Source organism: Drosophila grimshawi, unplaced genomic scaffold, assembly GCF_018153295.1.
Source record: "Drosophila grimshawi isolate 15287-2541.00 unplaced genomic scaffold, ASM1815329v1 contig_44, whole genome shotgun sequence".
NCBI classification, from domain to species: Eukaryota; Metazoa; Arthropoda; class Insecta; order Diptera; family Drosophilidae; genus Drosophila; species Drosophila grimshawi.
The window spans coordinates 16,754,952-16,773,972 of record NW_025063240.1 but is presented as its reverse complement, the minus strand read 5'-3'; the positions used below and the strand labels follow the sequence as shown (position 1 = coordinate 16,773,972).

Below are 19,021 nucleotides of genomic sequence, written 5' to 3'. Positions count from 1 at the left end.
ATTGTCGAGTGTCGGATTGTGGCTTTATATCACCTATTCATATCCAATACAATTGCTTCCTATGCTCTCTTATCTATCCATGTGCATCTGTTGCTGTTGTTGTTGCTGCTGCTGAGAACGGGAGCAATGTGTCGTGTGTGTTTGTGTGTGTTGCGAGTGTGTGATTGTGTGTGTGTGGGCTGCTGTTGAACCGGTATGCCACATATTATCCAAAGTTGCAGTTTTTAGTTTTTTAGCACATGCTGTAACCGTTAAGCAGCTGCCATTTGCCAGCTGTCTGAGTTGCATTGATTAAAACTATGCAGAGTTTTTGGGTAATAAAAAAAAAATACATTTCCCATTTAATTTGATAGCGCAATTAATAATTAAATGAACTACACTTATTTTAATGCCAACTCGTTGTTGGATTATGTATTACATTCAGCATCCAAGTAGTGGTTGATTGATTAGATTATTCAACAAAATTATATTCGTTTTTGTTAGAGAGTTAGAGGAATTTGATTGTTGTTGCTTGTGTCAGTTATTAAGAATACATTTGAGGCAATTTCAAGTCAAACATTTGCTGTTTAAGCATAACTAATAATTATGAGTTGCCATCAATTTTTAAACATTCAGTTAATTGGTTAAATTTTTGCCAACATTTTTGCAATGCAAATTTTTATTTGGCAATTGTCGGCAACTTTTTAATGAACTCAAATTTTGAATATAGTTAAAAAATAAACATGGCAATTAAGTAAAGATTATCTACGAATTATGCATTGAATATGATCAATGAAAAATTTTGGGCATTTGTCAACATTTATATGTGCAACAAACTCAAAACAAATTAAATAAAAACTTACCGTTGCAATTGTGCCCATTTTCGCCCCAAATTTCAATGTGTTGACTTCTCATAAATTAATGTGGAACCCCCACAGAAGAAAAAACCCCACCCATAAAAATGAAATCTGTTTTGAGTCATTTGTTAAGGTCTCAAAGAACAAAATGCATGCAAAATTGCCTTTATTGTTATTTTGTAACAAATCGAAAAGTCGTTCAACCCGTTTTCAGGTTGTTGTCGTGTACGTAATTACATGAAAAAGAATGCATTTGTTGTCGCGTTTGTTATTGTTATTGTTTTTGTTTTTGTTTTGCTTACTTATGATAACTGGTTGGGTTTTACATTCTCTTGCAGGCCTTGGCGGTCGCTAACAACTTAAAACAAAAAGCAAGGCACACACAGCGAATTGCAATTCCGCAATAAGTTCGAGCTCCAATTCGAATTCGAACTCGAGCTCGAGTTTGTGTTCGTGTTCGTGTTCGTGTTTCGAATACAGAGTTGACCTTGCTGCTAAGGGAGACCATTTCCAGCTTATATGATAAAAAAGTTCAAAACGAAGCGAACAACTTTATTTAACGTACTATTTGAGGCCGGACGCTCTTCGGCCGCCGCCCCTTGGGCCACTTGGGCATCCAGCTCGGCCTCCAATTCGTCGCCATAGCGCACAATATACCACTCGGCTATGAAGTAAATGACCAGCGTGATGAGCGCAAATTTCACATAGATCTTCAATATACAAACAATATTGATGTACAGCACATGCAGTAGCTCCATGGCATCCATCTTAAAGGCCAACGTTGCGTATGCGTAATGCAAATATTATAGTAGCAAAAAAAAACAAATAAATAAATAAAAATCTGCTTAGCTCTGAATATTTCTCTCGCTCTAGGGTCTCGATGAGCTAAAGCAAAGATTGCGATTTGTTGAAATGAGGTCGCTGGAGGCGATGGTTTTGGAGTCGCTCAGCAAAGCGCCGCTTTGCTGCTTATGCAATTGTTGTGGTTGCTGTTGTTGTTGCTGGTGTTGCTGCTTTTTATCGATTGTGTAGAGCGCATTAGTGTAGCGTTTAAGATGCACATTTCGCTTTCGTGCCTGACTGATGCCTCTGTCTATATAGTTGTCGTTGTTATTGCTGCTGTTGTCGTTGTCGTTGTCGCCTCATTTGAATTTTATAGTGTTGATGATCCCTCGTGCTTCCAATTTTCGTGCTGTTCGCTATTTTCGGCCTTTTACACTCCGTAATAAGTGCTCGACTGCTCGGCAGTCGCTTTCAGTTTTTAGTTTCAGTATATTTGCTGTTGTTTTAGTTTTATTTTTATATATATATATATATATTTTTTTTTTGGTATCTCTCACGTTGTCATTTGATCATTATGCGCGCACCTTAATTATGTTAATTTGTGTGTGGCAGCTTTGTACAATTTTTCTTTGTTGCTATTGCATTGATGTTGCCTTTATTTGCACGCGCTGTTAAAGCTTAAACAAAATAAAATAAAATAAAAACAAAGAAATGAGAAAAACCAAAAAAATATATATATGGTATATGTTCGGCGCATATTAATTTGATTGGAAATTAATCTGATGCGAAGCGGCCATCTAATATAGATGCAGATAAATTATGGTAAGCAGCGCCATAAATAACGGCAACAATACTCAAATTAGATTGCCAAAATCAAATGCTGTGATTTTTTCATTAGCGTAACTGGAGCAGCGAGGGTGTTAGGCTTTGGATTTGTATTATTTTTGTTTGCCTTTAAGCAGGTTTTTAGACTAATTATGATATGAGGCTGCAATTTCGTAAATTTATGATTGAGTGGCAAGTGTATAAAATGGGGTCAACTAACAATAGCACAAGAGCTGGCTCACGAGTCTCTCAAGTGACTGAAAGTCGTCGAGGAGTTGAAATGCTATTATCCTAGCTGTACTTTCAAAAGTGACTCAGAGGTCATCGAGGAGGAGTTTAAATACTTTTATCCTATACATAGTCTCATAAGTGACTAAGATGAGTACCCCAATCTCTTATCTGGTCGCTTTTTCTCATACATTGCCAAGATTTATGCACGCTTCGCATTGCAATCTCTTTCTGCCAATCTCTTTTTAAGTGCATGGATAACTGGAATCTAGTTTAAGCACTCTTCACAATAACAGTAACCTGGTATAAATTGAAGTGCATACCTGAACGCAATCAATAACCTTGACAAAGACCTTCTCGGTCTAAGTAATCTGTGTTAAAATCCCCTTTCAGCCACACCACTGCCTTTTAGTCAAGTTGGACAAATTTCAGTTGAGTTGAGAGTCACAAAAGTTCAGGTCCAAAAAACTCGATTGGATCTTCAATACACTTGACAATCGCTTAACGCAATCTGTTTAGCCGTACGATTTGAGTATTCAACCGGACAGCGGCTTCAGTTGCAGTCTCCGCACTCCTCCTTCCCCTGCCCCTGCCGAAGCAGTTGATAAATGCAGCAATTATTTAAAGCACACAAATCAACTTCAGTTTGGATGAGTCTATGGCTGCAGTCCTCTTTGCTGTTTTTGGCGCATTAAAAAGCCAAACCGAGTAAATTTTTATTAATTTGAGTTGTACGCGCAAAAAACCCACAGTTGCTGCAGCGTACAAAGAAGCAACCAAAACCAGTCTCCAAATGGACAAAAGTGGATTGCCTTCATTGCCGGGAGACGTGGCACTTGGGGGTCTGTTGTGCGTCGGCTGCCAAAATGAATTCTTCCTGACGTTGCAAAATTAATGTAAATGCTGAAGTTGAACTGTCGCATAAAATAAACCACAGACAAAGAGACATCCCGGCCCCAGCCCCCCCGTCCACTTCACCCGAACTGTCAACTTGTCAAGTGGCTGAAAACTAGACACTAGATTCGCGATACAAGATGAGCACCTGAAAACTTGAAGCTTCAGACTTGTAGATTCGCACAGACGCAGCTCGAAAATAAGATTTGCTTTGTGTTTTTGCCGAGTCAGTTGCTTGGAGTCCGGTAAGTGCGCCGTACTCGTCTATATCTACGCTTACCGGTTTCTGGGGCAGCTTCGCAGGCCCTCTGACATTCTCACCTTAAGCGTAAAACACTCAATTTCGGTTTACTTTCATACCCTGTAGCTGTCCAAGCACTTAAGAGGGGTATATTTATGGATATCATTTACTAAACTGTTGAAGTATACATTTCATATACATATATAAGAAACATATCAGCTCATAAACTACATATAAAAACTTGAGAAAATAGTTAAGGTTTTGGCCTGGAGTCTGCTAAATCTATATTTAAATTATAAAAAGCGATTACTAAATAATAAACGGAAATCTTTAAAATAAATGCAGATATTATTTGAGTAAGGTTTCTAATTTGGGTTTACTTTTCATACCTTGCAGCTATCAAAGCCATTTAGTTTTAGTTTAAAGAGGTTTCATTACATTTATAATTTGATAACTTTCCTCGACTTATTACAAACAAATTTAAGGATACATTTGAAAAAATACAGATATTATTTGAAGACGGTACTTTCGTTTAGTTTTAGAATATAGGGTATCTTCTAGAAAAGCTCGACTCTATCCCCATTTCTTTGCTTACACTTTAATAAGTAGTTAATTTAATATATTATATATCACATGACTCTTGAGTCGCATTGTCACTTATTTAGTTGCATATTAATTGATCGAAGCGTAACAATTATAAACGGGTTTTTTTTAAAGTAATTTGCAATTATATAATATAATTTCTTTTGTTATTACGGCTGGTTTTGGCTACTTGACAGTAACCCATTAAAATGTGGGTGACCAGCAAGTGAAACGGCCCAGCCAAGAAACAAGTAACAAGTAACAAGTAAGCAATCAACTCGACACGTACAACACACAATGCCAACATTTAACTAGATGCGAGATAGATACGTATCTGTCTGTCTGTCTGTCTGTCAGTCTGTCTTTTGTGGCTTGCCTAGGGTCTGTTTGTCTTTTGGGGATTAGGTGGAGTGAGGCAAATTGTTGGTCTGGCTGACACGCATTTCAACTCGCTAATTGCACAAATTGTGTCAGTTGGCTGCCTAATAAACGGGCACATGGCACTTGACTTATAATTAGGCATAGGCCTAAAGTCTGTGTACCTGTTTCATAAATAACCGGTATTTATTGGATTTTGTAACTAATTGTTTCCGTATGCTGTTTGCTTCTCTGTTGTTGTTACCTGTTGATTGGAAGTATGTTAGAAGTCGAGTTACTTAAATATTCTTGAAAGAACTTCAGCTTCAGTCATCCACTTGAGTCTGAAAAAAATATTTAATTCTGCCTCGAATATTAGATTCTTTTCGATTATTCGAAATGACAAAGGCATCTAAATAAATAATATTTGCAATCAAATTTTAAACAATTGCTTCTGCTTTGCATTTTGGTTTTATTCTCAAGCTGACTGCGTGTCCAATAAAGCACCGCTTACCATTAAAAACATGTTTCCCAAACAACGCTTCCAGTCAGGCACAGTAAAGCACAGTCTTTCGTAAGCCATTTATAATCTCTTTAAATCACATAATTATAAACCATAACATCTTTTTAACGCATGCTTATCTCTAAAATCATATTTACCTCATTGTTATCTATTCGTGCACATTTTGTTGTGAAGTAAACAAAAAAAAAAACAGACACAAAAAATAAAGGCAGCTAACTTTGACAATTGGAAGCTGGAAAGCCAAAATTTCCAATGAAAGCTTTGACCAGCCATATGATCAGCAGCTGATCTGCAAGCAGAGCTTTAAAAGTAACAAGAAAGATTTAAAAAGAGACGACAATAGAACCGCTGAAATTGTGCTTCAGTTTTATAACAGTCAGCTGAAAGCCAGCCCACAAAGTCACAGCTTCTAAGCTTTTAAGTCGCATCTATTAAACTGTAAAGCCCAAAAGTATGCAGCAGAAAATAAGGTATTTCATTTATTTTATACAAATTTTATTATTCTTTTCTGTTGCAGGTACATAAATGGATTAAGGAAATTACATATTTACAAAACTAAAATTGGGAAACGTGCCAACTGGTGAGAGGATTTTACAAATGATAAGCAATTCTTGCAGTAAATTCATTTCTTGCCTCGAAACAACAACTACAATCCTTTTTCTGAGATGTTCTTTATTGATTTCTATTCACTCAATGGCGTCAATTATTTCATATTCTTCATCCAAAGAATGATCATAATCGATGTTGTATTTGTTTTTGATTTTGCTCTTATAATCCTTAAGCTCATCATCGTTTTCAAACTTATTCAAATTATAGCGCTGAGTGCCACGATGTTTGCTGTTGTAGTTGTTGTTGTTGTTGGTGTGGTTGCTGCTGTGATGTTGTTGTTGATGTGTGTTTGAGGTGCGATCTTTATGTCTAGTGGGCATATTGCCTATGCTATAACGATTACCTTTATTTCTACCACTATAATTTCTACTTCTTTGCTTACTGCTACTGCTGCTGCCATTTTGTCTACTTTGATATTCGCTATTTATACTAGAATTATATTGTTGCTGTTGCTGTTGTTGCTGTTGCTGCTGTGATGATGAGTATGACGACTGAGATGGATTGCTTGTGTATCTCATGCTGCCTCTAAAACTATTTTTGGTCATTTTATTGTAGTTAATTTTTGCGGTGCTATCTACGATCCTGTTGCTGTTCTTATTGTTGTGCTGGTTGCTATCTATATTGTTGCTGCTCCTGCTGCTGTTGTTGCTGATGTTGCTGATGTTCCTTGTGTTTTGCTGTGCCACAAACTGACGCTGTCTGCCACCTCGTTGTCGTTTCGCTGTCCCAATCTTATACTCATCATCAGCCTTATATCATACCTCATCCTGCTGCTGCTGCTGTTGATTACGCTCCGGTATGCGATACAATTCATCGTTATTCTGATACAATTGCTCCGAGCTCTCGCAGTTCACATTTGACCACCAGTCGCAGACTCGCACAGCCTGATTGAAGACGGTGCCATTGGGACAGAGGAAGGAGTATTGATGGCCAGAGTGCAGACACCAGTGCCATACCTTTGAAAATCCACAAATATTATGATTAGTTTGCGTTTAATTGAGCATACGATTAAAATTCTATCTAAGACTATTTTGAAACGAACACCTTACCTGACACCTTGTCTCGGTATCCGCGTAGTAGCCTGGCTGACGTCCTTGGCAGTTGAAGGCCAAACCCTTGGGCACCACATCATAAGCTGGATAATCCTCGCCAGCAATGTAGCCATCAATTTGCTGCAACGAGAGTTGGACAAAATGAGATGCGACTTTTGTGCATAATATTCTATGGGAATGTGAATTATCTCATCGAGTGCAATTGCAGTGACCTTCCTTGGGTTTGGTTTTTGTTGTTGTATTTTTTATTGTTTTTTGCCCTGATGATTGCTCAAGCAGGGCACATTTAAATCATGGCAAAGCAACAGAAAAATGATGTCTAAACAATAACAAATTACGAGCTTGAAACAATTGCCACACACAAATTTACTACACGCCAAAATGTGAAAAAGAGACAGAAAAAAAACACAACCAAACAAATTTGAAATGCAAATGCATCCGCCAAAAAATCTGTCGAAAAGTTAGCAAAAAAAAAAACCTGACTAGAGATCAACAAAAGAATCAGTGAGTGTTGAAAAGGTGCAATTGCGGGTGGCTGTGTGTGTGTAAGAGTGTGTGTGTGTGTGTGTGTGTGTGTGTGACAATAAAACCTCTTTAAAAACCAACAGAGAACTGTCAATCTCATGCGTATGAAACCATGAAAAGCGGCCACCAGCAACAAAGCGTGGCCAAGTGGCAACCCCAACACACATATCACACACACACACATCACACACACACACACCCTCCCACACACACACACATGCCCTGACATTCCCATAATAGATATTCGACACTTTGTTCTTTTGTTGTTCAACACCAGTTCAACATTCATAAATAAATCCATTGCAAAAATGATGCCACAGTATTTTCATATCACTGCTGTGACTGTGGCTGTGTCTCTGTGCAACATGTTGCATGTCACTGGTCCATCTTTTACCTATCTTGATCTTGCCACAATGGCAAATCTCAATATAATTTCATTGTTGTTGTTGCTGCTGCTGTTGCTGCTGCTGCTTCAGATGCGTTGCGCTTAAATAAATCCATTTTGCCAAGGCGTGTAACTAAAATCTTTTGTGAAGTTAAAATGCAATTGCATTTAACATTTTTTTTATTGTTTCTCTAATTTGATTTATGCAGATGAGCAGTTTTTTAAATATTGTATAACTTGTGGGAAATATAACTATAAATTATACGCAATTCTCGGAAAAACTCAATCTAAAGTTTATTTCAAGTCGCATTTTGCTCGCTAAGCGATTTTTGCTTGTTAAAATTTGCTTGGTGCAAAGTGCGTGCTTAAATATTAAATGTATTTTCGAAATCAATATGATAAAATCGTGTAAAGGTCGTCTTGTGCGTGTATTGTTATTTTTGCTAAATATTCGACAAGTGCTCGATGCTAACTCGATGCTTGCTCAACTCCTCTGCCATAACTATGCCCAGCGCGATTACCAAACAATTTAACAGCTTGATTTTCTTTTATAACCAGTGCAATTTCCTGCAGCACGCTAATAACTTTCCTGAGCTCTTAACATTTTCAACTGCAGCAACAACAAGCACCCAGTGCCTCAGTAACCCACAGTTGCATAGCACCACCAAAACCCATTCCCATTCCCGCCCTGGCAACACTCAACTCTCTAAGGTACTTGGACTGTTTAAATACCAGACGACGACGACGACGACGACGACGACGACGACGACGACGACGACGACGACGACGACGAAGACGTCTCCAATAACAAAAGCGGCCAATTTTCCTTTCTTTTATGTTGCTGTTGTTGTTGCTCTTGTTTGCTGTTGCTCTTGCTTGCTGTTGTTGTTGTTGTTGTTGTTGCTGTGTCGAGCAGTTCACCAAGGCTAATTGATAAAAGACAACAACAACAACAACGAAAACACAAGTAAAAATGCTCTTGTCGAAAGAGTTCGACTAGCAAATACCCTGAACCCATATCTTCATCTAACATAGGTCAGCGTGAATATTGAAACTAATAGTTTGAAAAATGGAAACACATTTGATACATGCATGTTTCAACATTTACATACAAAATATTTGTATATTAATATGAACTTAATAAATATTAATATAACATTTTTTTGATGTCAATAAAATGAAATAAGCCTGAACTATTCAAGGTATACGAGTCTTTTTTACGTTCTAGCTTTTATATTCTCTAAGATTGATTTGAGATATCGATTATCATCTATATATTTTAGAAAGAGATTACATTATCAATAAAATGAAATAAACTTGAACTGCGAACTGCAAGTATACGAAGATTTCTGGGCCTGTAGCACGAATAGTCTCTGGGATTGAGGTGAGGCATGCTAAATTGAGTTGGCTGTCAATGCTGATCACTCCGATATATCAATCAATGTTGAATCTTCCTGTTACATACTTTTCCACTATGACATTATACCCATTTTCAATGGGTTCAACAGATAAATAAAGAGGCCACAAGCGAACGCCGCAGCAGAAGAAGAAAAAAGCAAACGATGACGACACCTTGAGCCCCACGAGTCTTAAGTGGAAAATGGGCAATGGGGAATTAGGGGGAGTTGAGAGATCTCCGTGTGTATTTGTGTGTATTTATGTGTGTGTGTGTGTGCAGTGTGTGGCGTCGCAGACGTGAGAAGATGTCTAACACTTTGCAGACAGGTCGACGTCGTTGTCGTTGCACTTGCAAAATCGCATGCAGCCATGTCTAGAAAAAAAGTCGACTTTTTTGGTCCACTTTTTTTTTTGTGGCAACAATTGCATTGTTGTTGTTGCTTTTAAGGCGACTGCGGCGGCAACTTTGCGTGGGAGTTTGTTGTTGTTATTGTTGTTGTTAGTTGTGTGTAGATCGCTATCAGACAAGAGACAAATGGTGTGCGCAATCTTTTACTTTGAATGAGTATGGAAATTATCTAAGATGACACTTATTTTTCTCCTTTTTTTTTTGGTACCACTTTGCCCGGTTGCTGCTGCTTCTACTGCTGCTGCTCATGATATGTCGGTTCTACAGCTAATGAAGTGATCAAATTTTATGTAACGTTGTAAAATTGTTTTCAATTTTATTCCCAGGCTTATAAAGTTTTATGAGCGTCGCAGAAAGAAAATATTCAACGATAAACTGCAAGATAATTGACAAAGAGCAATAAATAGACAAATCGAGGCAGGCAGTCAAGCAGTCAGGCAGCCAGGAGGGCAGTTTGAAAAGGGTTTCCATTGCCCGCAAATAAGTAGTTGCCGCGTTGGCATCATGTGGCGCCCCTTGCCCCCGAAACTTACCCCATTGACACAGTTCCCTGCCAGCAGCACAGCGGCGAACACGACAACAAAAGCGATGGACATGCAGGAGGCAAAGATGTTGCGGGTGGCGGCGGCGGCGGCAGAGGGGAAGGAGGAGCGGCTGCTGCTGCTGCTGGCTGCTAGATGAAGATGCTGCTGTCTGCTAACTTGTTGTTGCTGTTCTTGTCGTTGTTGCAGTTGTAGCTGTGGTGATTTGTTCGCTGTTGTTGCGGCTGCCATGATGTCTGTTATTTGTTGGGTTTATACGGCTAAGCGGCGTATACGTAATTTAAATGTGATTTTGTGTCTGTTTCGTTGTTGTTTTGCTATCTAAAATACAAAATCGAAAAGAAGAGAGAAAAAAGAGAAGAGACGAGCTAAGCTAAGTGCTATTAGATGTTATATGCTTGCACCTTATGTGTGTGCCTGTGTGTGTGCCTGTGTGTGTGTGTGTATTTTTAGAAAGGAAGCTGCAATTGGAAAATTGCACTCGACCCAAGCAGAAGCGCGATTTCTTCTGTGGCTGTTTTTTGTTTCTTGTTTTTTTTTTTGCTGACTTGACTTGCCATATAATTAGATTGCATTTTATATTTTATATTCTGAATGATGCATTAATGCTGCCACGAATGGTAATGGGCATTTGTGGTTCGGTGGTTTGTTGGCCCAGCCAGGAGCCGATGCTGCTGCTGAGCCACACAACATTCACTTCTTGCCACTTGGCGCTGATTTTAGTTTTGTATACGTTTTTATATTGCTTTTTGATTACGTTTAATGGTTAGCTTTACATGTGCAGTGTTTGGGTGATAATTACATCAAGTCTAATTCTCGGTATTATTCGAATTAACTTAATTAAGAGATTGTGTGCGAATTTAATGAATATCGATTTAAAGAGGCAATTAGAACTTCGAGAAATCTTGAAATATTAATAAAAAAAATATAAATGTGATAGATTTTCTAACATTCAGTTGTTTATGAGAGATAGCTTTAGATAATTATTATATTTGAGCCTATTTAAGTCTTCCCTCTTCCTTTATTTATTTTATATTGCACTTCTTTTAAATCTTTTAAATATTTTCTTTGAGTATTATTCTTTAATTGTTCCTTGTGCTTTTTTTAATGGATCATTGTACATTTAATATTTCTTCAAATTTAAGTGTTCCTTGTTGATTTTGCTAATTTACATCCTTTAAATATTCCTTTCAAATTAATAATCCTTTGGAATACATAATAGTCATTATGATTTGTTATTGTTATTGGTTTAAATGTCTTTGTAAAGTTTACGTAATTAATATCTCAGCATGAAAGCCACGCACTTAACCGCACACTTGAAAAACTCTTGATATGTTTTTTGTTGATTGTATTTTTTTGGACATACGTTTTTGGGTCGCGATCTGTGAGCTGCGAGTGCTGCACGTGTTGCCGCGTTTGGAGTTGATGCAAAAGTTAGAAAAAATTTCGCATCAATTTTTGTTTTATACTCAAGAGCAGGTCGAGCGCGGCAACGTTTGCCAGTCGGCTGGGGGCCAACAGATGAGCGAGGTCCGACACACAAAATGCACAGCGTCATCGTCAGTGGAGTCGGAGAAGCGGCCAAAAGCCACCAACGCCGCAATTGCCAAAGAGCAAACTCATCGTCATCGTCATCGCCAGCTCGACGAGCGGCAGCCGAAACTGAAACTAAATCATCGTACAATTGGCGCTCAATTCTCTGGCGCTCTCCAACTCTTACGCTCGCATTCAACGCTAAATAGTTGTTGTTGTGGAAGATGCCGCAGCATCGCCTCATTGCAGCATTGCTGAGGCTTTGTTTTGTTTGTTTACGTTTTTTGCACATATTTTGTGTCGCAAAAAAAAATAAAAATAAAAAAAGAAACAACATTCAAAAAACACCAAAACTAGTGCAGATTTTTTATTTGCGCTTTTGAGCTATTGATGAATGCCAAATGAAAATCTTAGGCAACAACCTGCAAAGTAAATACGGTAAGATTTTTTAAATGGGGCTCTGCAACGAAATTGTTGCAATTAGTGGCGCTTAGTTGTGATAACAACGAAAGACTTAGGCAACAAACTTGTCAGCCGATTACTTATTATTTAATAGTAGCAATAGTATTAAATATAATGACAGATTTGACAGTTGATAAAAGGGAAAATTAATAATATATTTGACCAAGAATGGGAGTAAATTATGGGATTCCAGGCAATCCTAATGGATATTTTATAGCATATTTAAAAAATGACTCAGGCAACAAACTTGCCGTATGAAAAGTGAATGGAATCGAAAAGCAAGTTGAGATTTACTTTAGAGCAAATCATTAATCAAGTTTATAAGTGGATATAAGAAGATCTTTCATTCGAAGCGAGTGCTTCATTCAATAAATATGCTTTTTGACTAGGGAAAACAAAAGTCTTATGCAACGAACTTGTAAGCGAATTACTTTGGAGTGAAAAGCTGCACTTTATTAATTTATTAAATACAAAATTAAAATACAAAGTTGATAAATGGAAAAATGATAAATTAATAATATATTTGTCCAAGTATAAAAGAAGTTTATTTGATTCTAGGTGAGGCTATTGAGTATTTATGAACAGTGTGATGGACGATTATTTTATTCAACATAACTGCAGTTTGAAGAGAGCAAACAGAAGACTTAGGCAACTAACTTTCAATATTGAGTTTTGAACCAATCCTGACAAATATTTAACAAACTATTTAAATTTAGCAACCTATACACTTTATGATCTAAGTCAACAGCTTAATAATTTCTTATTGAGTAACTAAACTGTGTGCCGGATGCCGCTTAAGCGCTTTAATTACGCAAATCCCTAATGCTAACAAACCCACGCCGCACTTTAATTTCCATTATAAATTACCATACATTAAACTAATTAAAATCAAATGCAGCAATAAATTTGCAGCAGACATTCGCTCTAGAATTGATGCTGCTGCTGTTGTTGCTGCAGCAGCCGCTCACTTTCAAAAGATGTGCAGTGGCAATCCGGTTGGGAGCAATTGAGCCAAGGAATAATATATCGACGGCCACTGTCGACTTCAGTTCGTGGATTTCAATGAGCTTCAAATGAAGCGCATACAGAGACGAATCTTGTGACTGAGACTGAGACGGAGCCGGAGACTTCAACTAAGTCTCTGAGGCTGAGACTGAGACTGAGACTCATTCTGGTTCACCTTCGAGAAAAGCATTGCAGCAGCTACAAGTAATAACAACAACTATGACTATGACAACAACAAGCGACGTTTGGCAATGCGGCTGCGGCTGCTGCTGCTGCTGCTGGTTTGGCTCTTGGTTCAGTTGTACAGTTATTTATTTTATTTTTTATGTCTGTGAGAAATTCCCTTAATCAGCGCAAGTCATTGCAACTGCCACCATTGGTTGCAAACAAGAAAAGTCTAAAAATGCTGTTGTGACTGGCGCCGACTCAAAATGGCAGCAGGTTGCTTTCAGCTTGATTTCGTTTTTATTTACAATTGCTATTATCATTAGGCGTTGGTGCTTGGCATTTCATAATGGACCTCAAACTGAACTCAACTCAACTAAACTGTTGTGGCGTGCAATTAATATAGCTCCACAGCTTAAGCCTCCAATGACTTGTGGCCATATTTTATTAGAGTTTAGTACGTTTTTCACACGCTGCCGCAAATTATATTTCTTGTGTTTTTTTTTCTTGTATTTGTATTTCTATATTTTTTTTTTTGTGGAACCGTTAAAAATTGACTTGGGCTGCCCTTGAATGGGGCAGACTGCTGTCGGCACAACATGTGCCATCATCTTGAACGTCCGGATAATTTGGCTGGCCGCCGTTAACCTTGACTTTTAACCATCCGGAGGTGGCAACATCAACATCAACAAACAACAAACAACAGCAGCGGCTTCTTTAAAATAGGTTTAAAGACGTGACGAAAACAATGATAAAGTAATTATATGTATATATATATATATCTATACATATCATATATGTATAGTGAATATGTCTTGTGTTGCATTGTTGGCGTTGACACTTGTTGATGGTGCCCCAGATGATTTGCTATGTGCGTCGTCGCCTTATTCTGCTGTCAGCTTTATGGGACATTAGCCCTTTTTAAGTGGTTTTTTCATTGCTATGCTGGGTTTTTGTTTCGCTCAGGTGCTAATGCGATCAAAAGATGCCAACTATAATTAATAAAATAAGTTGCGTAATGCTTATTTAATAACGGCCTGGGAGTTTCTTAGACAAAAGTTCTATATTTTCTTTATATTCTTAGCGACAAGTCGAAGTCATTCATCAAATTGCATGGGAATATGTCTTAGTATAGACTCAAAGAGGCTCATTCATTTCACATTAGCAATATCAATCATTACACTTGTGTCTAAATTCAAGGCTGCACTTCAAGTACCTCAAGTTACTGCTCAGTGATGTTGCAATCTGAGGCAGTTCCTATTTGGAAGCCATGCCCATATCATTAAATCACTTGGAGTGCACATTTTTCAAAAACAATATCCTCTTTAAAAACACATTACTTCTCCTAAACAGACCGCAACTTGATAAACGCATTTTGGCAGCAGATTTAAGTTTTCATTGTTCTGGTTTTAAGTACGGGCTTTTTTCAGTCCATTTTTGGCGGCTCCTTTTGGTTTTATTTTTTGTTTTTTTTTTTGGCGTTGCACAAACACAATGCAGCTGCAGCTAGCTGATTATTGTGCAAATAAAAGTTCTAATGATGATTTCGGCAACAACAATGCAATTATGCAAAGCAACAACAGCAACAACTGCAACAGCAACAAAAAGAGGAAGGTAATTAAAGGCAAAAACAAAAGACTGGCAACCAGAATATAAACGAGGAATTGTAATTATCATGGCACTGCAATCAACAATGAATATGCTAAATAGAGAACATCCTATCGAGATGCAACGAGGCACATGCCACATCCGCCACAACAGCAACAATATCATCATTATCATCATGATCATCTTCATCTTAGGTAGCCATTTGCGCAATGCGGCAAACCCAAAACCGAAATCAAAGTAAATATCATACATCATCGCAAAGGTTTCCAAATTATATCGGATCGCGGCGTTTCTCCCATTCTCTCCCTCTCATTCAAATTGTGGCAAATTGTCGAAGTTTTGTAATCAAACGCGAACCACTCGCTTATTGTTTTTGCTGTTGTTGTTGTTGTATTCACCTCTTTGTATGTTTGCGGCCCAGCAATTTCACACACGCTGACTTTTTGCTAGTTGGCCCCTTAACGAAGCTGCTGCTTCTTCTTCTTCTTTTGCCTATATTAGTTTTCTGCTGTTTTTATTTTTTTCTTCTTGAAATTGATCAGCATTTTTTCTTTCTTTGCCTTGGCTCACTTTGTCAGCTAAATTTTTCCCCATATCAGATTGAAATCAAAGACTTTTGCCACAGATTTTGTCACATTCGTTGAGGATTAAGCGAAAGGCAGTGGAAAGGGGGTGAGTGCTGTGGGGTGAGTGCTGCGGCAAACTGTCCCTTTGCAAATGTTGGTCTTTGATTGATTTTTGGTCGCCACAATTATAGTCATTAGACCAAGTGACTTTTAAATTATGTCAAGCTGTACAATTGGGTTGAGTGCTTTTCGAAAGGGGGGATTTTTTTTCGATTTGCAACATTTAGTAAATTTGCTGGTGGGGATTAATGTCTAAGGTTGTCAAGTCTTGAAAGCTGTTAATTAGCAAATTGCATTGCGTAAGCCAAATTGGATTGCAGCGCTTATTTCGAAAATATTTCCATTGTAAAATGGGAGCAACTCTAAAACTCTGTCTTTGGAAAAGGGGAGTGAGGGGTGTAGTAGTAAGAAGTATATTTAATTCTATTTGAATATATATAAGCCACAGCTCAAGTAAATTTATAATTTGTTCCTTTAAAATTTAATATTTTTTTGAATTTTTCACTCCTCTCTTAGCTGTCATAAAATATGTAGTCAATAAAACATTATTGTTATTATTAACAAATTTGTCAATATCTCAAAATTTGTGCAGGCAAGCATAAATAATGAAGTGCAACTCAAGAAAACGGAAAATTAAACAGAATTTATTGAATTACAATTGATGAATGCTGTGATGATGGACAGCTGTGACAACAACAACAACAACCACCTAGAGATTGTAGATGATTGAAACGACTGGCAGCAAATTCATCGAAGATCGTTAGAAGGCCAAAAAGAAATACCCCCAAAAAAATGAAAAAGACAATTGAAGGGAACTACGAGTGAAGCGACTACCAATTCCATTTCAAAAATTGAATGCAACAAAAGGCGCACAGAAATTGAAAAACCAAATAAGATAGTTGGACAAGTACAAATGATAATCATGACGTGTTAGCGCAGACGATGATGGACAAACGCTTTCGGCGAAATTTTAACACAAAATGCCAGCTCAAATCGAACCAAAATCATCGAAAAAAAAATGATTATAGCACAAATTGAGACTGGCGGAGTATTGAAAATGCCAGCTGAAGAATCGGGTAACCAGTTGGATGGCTAAAAGTGGTGGAAGGGGGACGAGCAATAGAAACTATAACGAGGCGCTAACAGGGTCAAAGCAGCAGCATCACCATCAGCAACAGCAGCCGCAGAGTCGAGTTGACCGAAAAAATGTTGACCAGTTTTTCAGTGTGCCACTCAATACATTTGTTGTTAAAAATAAACAAGACGATGATGTAGCAGCAACAGTTGTAACTGAATCACTTGTGGCACTTGCTAAAAACATTCAGCATACGCCATGTGGCGCACATGCTTAGTGCGTCTAGTTGCAACAGTGTGTGTCTTGTTGGAGATATTTTAAATTAGTTGTACAATTTTTTCGACTTGTTGATTGCATCTAAACCTGCTCAGCAAGGGTATTTACCAATCGGCGCGCTGTGAACTGCAGTTCTTTCTAGTTTTATCTTGTTGTTGCTTGCATTTAAATCGATATTAATGCTTTGATCACAATTCAATTGTGGCAAGGTCAGCGGCTGACCAGGTTAACTGCTTATAGATGATGCCTCAGAATAATTGGGTTGTAAGTATGTAATGCACTCTCATAAAAGACCTTACAAAGCAGCCGAGTCATAAGTCAAACGCTTCAACGAGCACCAAGTTGAATGTTGTTTCGTGTGAATGGGGCAGACAGACAGATAGACAAACAGGCAGACGGACGAATAGACGTACAGTGAGTTGGTGCCAGCTTCCCGAGGTGGAATGGGCATGACCTTTGCCGCCAGCGACTTGGTCTCGGACGCCTCCCAATCACGAGCGCTGATCGAAGATGACACCTTCAGTTATTCAGTTATTGTTTGTTGTTTGTCCATTATTGTTGTGTTGCATGACTCAGGCAGCGACGTTGCAACATCCATTTGCTGCGCGTTTGGCTGCTGCGTTTCTTTTGGCCATAAGCAACTTTCAATTCCATATTTTATTGTTTTTTTTTGTATTATTATTATTGATGTGCCATTTGTCTACTTATCATTATTTCGCCTTTTGTATTTGCTAAGTGGCTACTGCTGCTCACATTTTTTGGCAATGGCATTCGATCTGTTATTGTTTTATTGTTTTATTGCCGTGGGATAATTAGCGCAGAAATTATATTTCACCTTTGCTGAATTTGGCTTTTATTCAAGGCAAGGTTGAAATATTTGATATTTGGTTGTTGTATTGCGTTCTATAAATTAAAGGTCACAATTATTATTGTCTCCAATTATGCTTGCTGCTCCTTGAATATAACAGATCCAAGTGAGGATTCCTTTATATTCATATTTATAGCTAAGCAGAGTCTACACATTTGCATAGTTTGCTATAATTGTAGGCCATAAATTGCCAAGTTTCGTGTTTGCTATACAATCAGCGGCCTTAAAGCTTTGGTTTGAGACATCGCTAAGTGCGAAAGCACTGAAAGCTTTTGTTCAGTTAGTAGTTCACATTTTGAACAACATTAAAATATTTTTATTTTTTTTACTGAATTTTAAACTTTAGACAAAAATATGGACCTTTAAAGACTTTAATTTTGAAAAATGTATTGATGTTATGACATTTCGCATAGAAAATATGTGAAAATTTGCGCATTTTGCTGGTAGACTTGGACATTAATTGGGATGACATCTCAGCTCAGCTGGTTGTGAACTCTTTTACCTGCCTTAATCCATTTCTCAACATTCTTGTCACGCTTTTGATGTTTGAATATAGAAGAATTTGTTGCAAAAACAAAACGTGCACTTAACAATAGCCAAAAGAGCAATTGTCATTTGACCTGGGCTGCTTGCATTCCCCAAACTGAAAGGCAGCCAGACAGATGGAGTTGAGTTCAAGGGCCACACAAGCTGCTTATATTTCAATTGCAATAAATTGTATGTATTTCTATTTGTATGTATTTGCTTTGTCCCTCTCATTCTCTGTCGTGTTTTATTTATTTATTTGGCTGTTGACACCTCAGTCGAAACTTTTTGTGTATTTTGCGATGCGACAGCTGCTCTTTTGCCATCGATGATGTCTCGAATCAAATGAAATATTCACAGCTCTCAATTTGATGGGCAAATAAACAAATTAATAATAAATTTACTCTTGAGTTGCGACATTTCTGTGTGTGTGTGTGTGTGTGTGGCAGCTGCAGTCACAATTGTGCAACAGGCCACTAAGCCAACTCGGACTTGGCCAAGTTGACCTGAAAGGCGGCGATTCCTTGCGCCTCGTGCACCAGTTGCTCTGCTAAATGGTCTGTGTAATTGCATTTGACGCCACGCGGCATCTGTTAACTTTCGCTGGGTAGCTAAATTCTCACTACCAAATAGTGTTGCCAACTTTTGAATGGCAAAACTAAAAAGCTAACTGTTAAGAGGCATTTTAC

General features: G+C 37.9%; 3 protein-coding genes across 4 annotated transcripts in view; 1 reads left to right on the top strand and 2 right to left on the bottom strand.

The window, feature by feature from the left end:
* Positions 1-960: 960 nt before the first annotated feature.
* On the bottom strand, positions 961-5,432 carry LOC6558737. 2 transcript variants are annotated; one of them, XM_032742721.1, is made up of 2 exons: positions 5,407-5,432; positions 961-2,296 (listed from the first exon to the last, which is right to left on the bottom strand). In XM_032742721.1, the coding sequence occupies exon 2, from the start codon at positions 1,601-1,603 to the stop codon at positions 1,352-1,354; it is 252 nt and encodes an 83-aa protein (XP_032598612.1). In that variant the 5' UTR covers positions 1,604-2,296; positions 5,407-5,432; the 3' UTR covers positions 961-1,351. The 2 variants fall into 2 exon arrangements, with proteins under 2 accessions (XP_032598612.1, XP_032598611.1); XM_032742720.1 differs by lacking the exon at positions 5,407-5,432 and adding an exon at positions 5,261-5,338.
* A 346-nt stretch (positions 5,433-5,778) lies between these two features.
* LOC6558722 lies at positions 5,779-10,510 on the bottom strand. The gene is made up of 3 exons (XM_032742718.2): positions 10,181-10,510; positions 6,928-7,050; positions 5,779-6,834 (listed from the first exon to the last, which is right to left on the bottom strand). The coding sequence occupies exons 1-3, from the start codon at positions 10,418-10,420 to the stop codon at positions 6,634-6,636; spliced, it is 564 nt and encodes a 187-aa protein (XP_032598609.2). The 5' UTR covers positions 10,421-10,510; the 3' UTR covers positions 5,779-6,633.
* The window catches only part of LOC6558707, a 42,880-nt gene continuing 29,668 nt past the window's right edge, over positions 5,810-19,021 (top strand). Inside the window, exon 1 of the mRNA XM_001983917.2 lies at positions 5,810-5,849. The gene's annotated coding sequence lies outside the window, so the exon portion shown is untranslated. The remainder of the gene's footprint in view (positions 5,850-19,021) is intronic.

Coding starts and splice junctions, on each gene's coding strand:
- LOC6558737 (XM_032742721.1), bottom strand. CDS start 1,603: ATGGATGCCATGGAGCTACTGCATGTGCTGTACATCAATATTGTTTGT.
- LOC6558722 (XM_032742718.2), bottom strand. CDS start 10,420: ATGGCAGCCGCAACAACAGCGAACAAATCACCACAGCTACAACTGCAA. Junction 7,051..10,180: donor CAGGGAACTGTGTCAATGGG/GTAAGTTTCGGG, acceptor CTCTCGTTGCAG/CAAATTGATGGCTACATTGC. Junction 6,835..6,927: donor ATACCGAGACAAGGTGTCAG/GTAAGGTGTTCG, acceptor GGATTTTCAAAG/GTATGGCACTGGTGTCTGCA.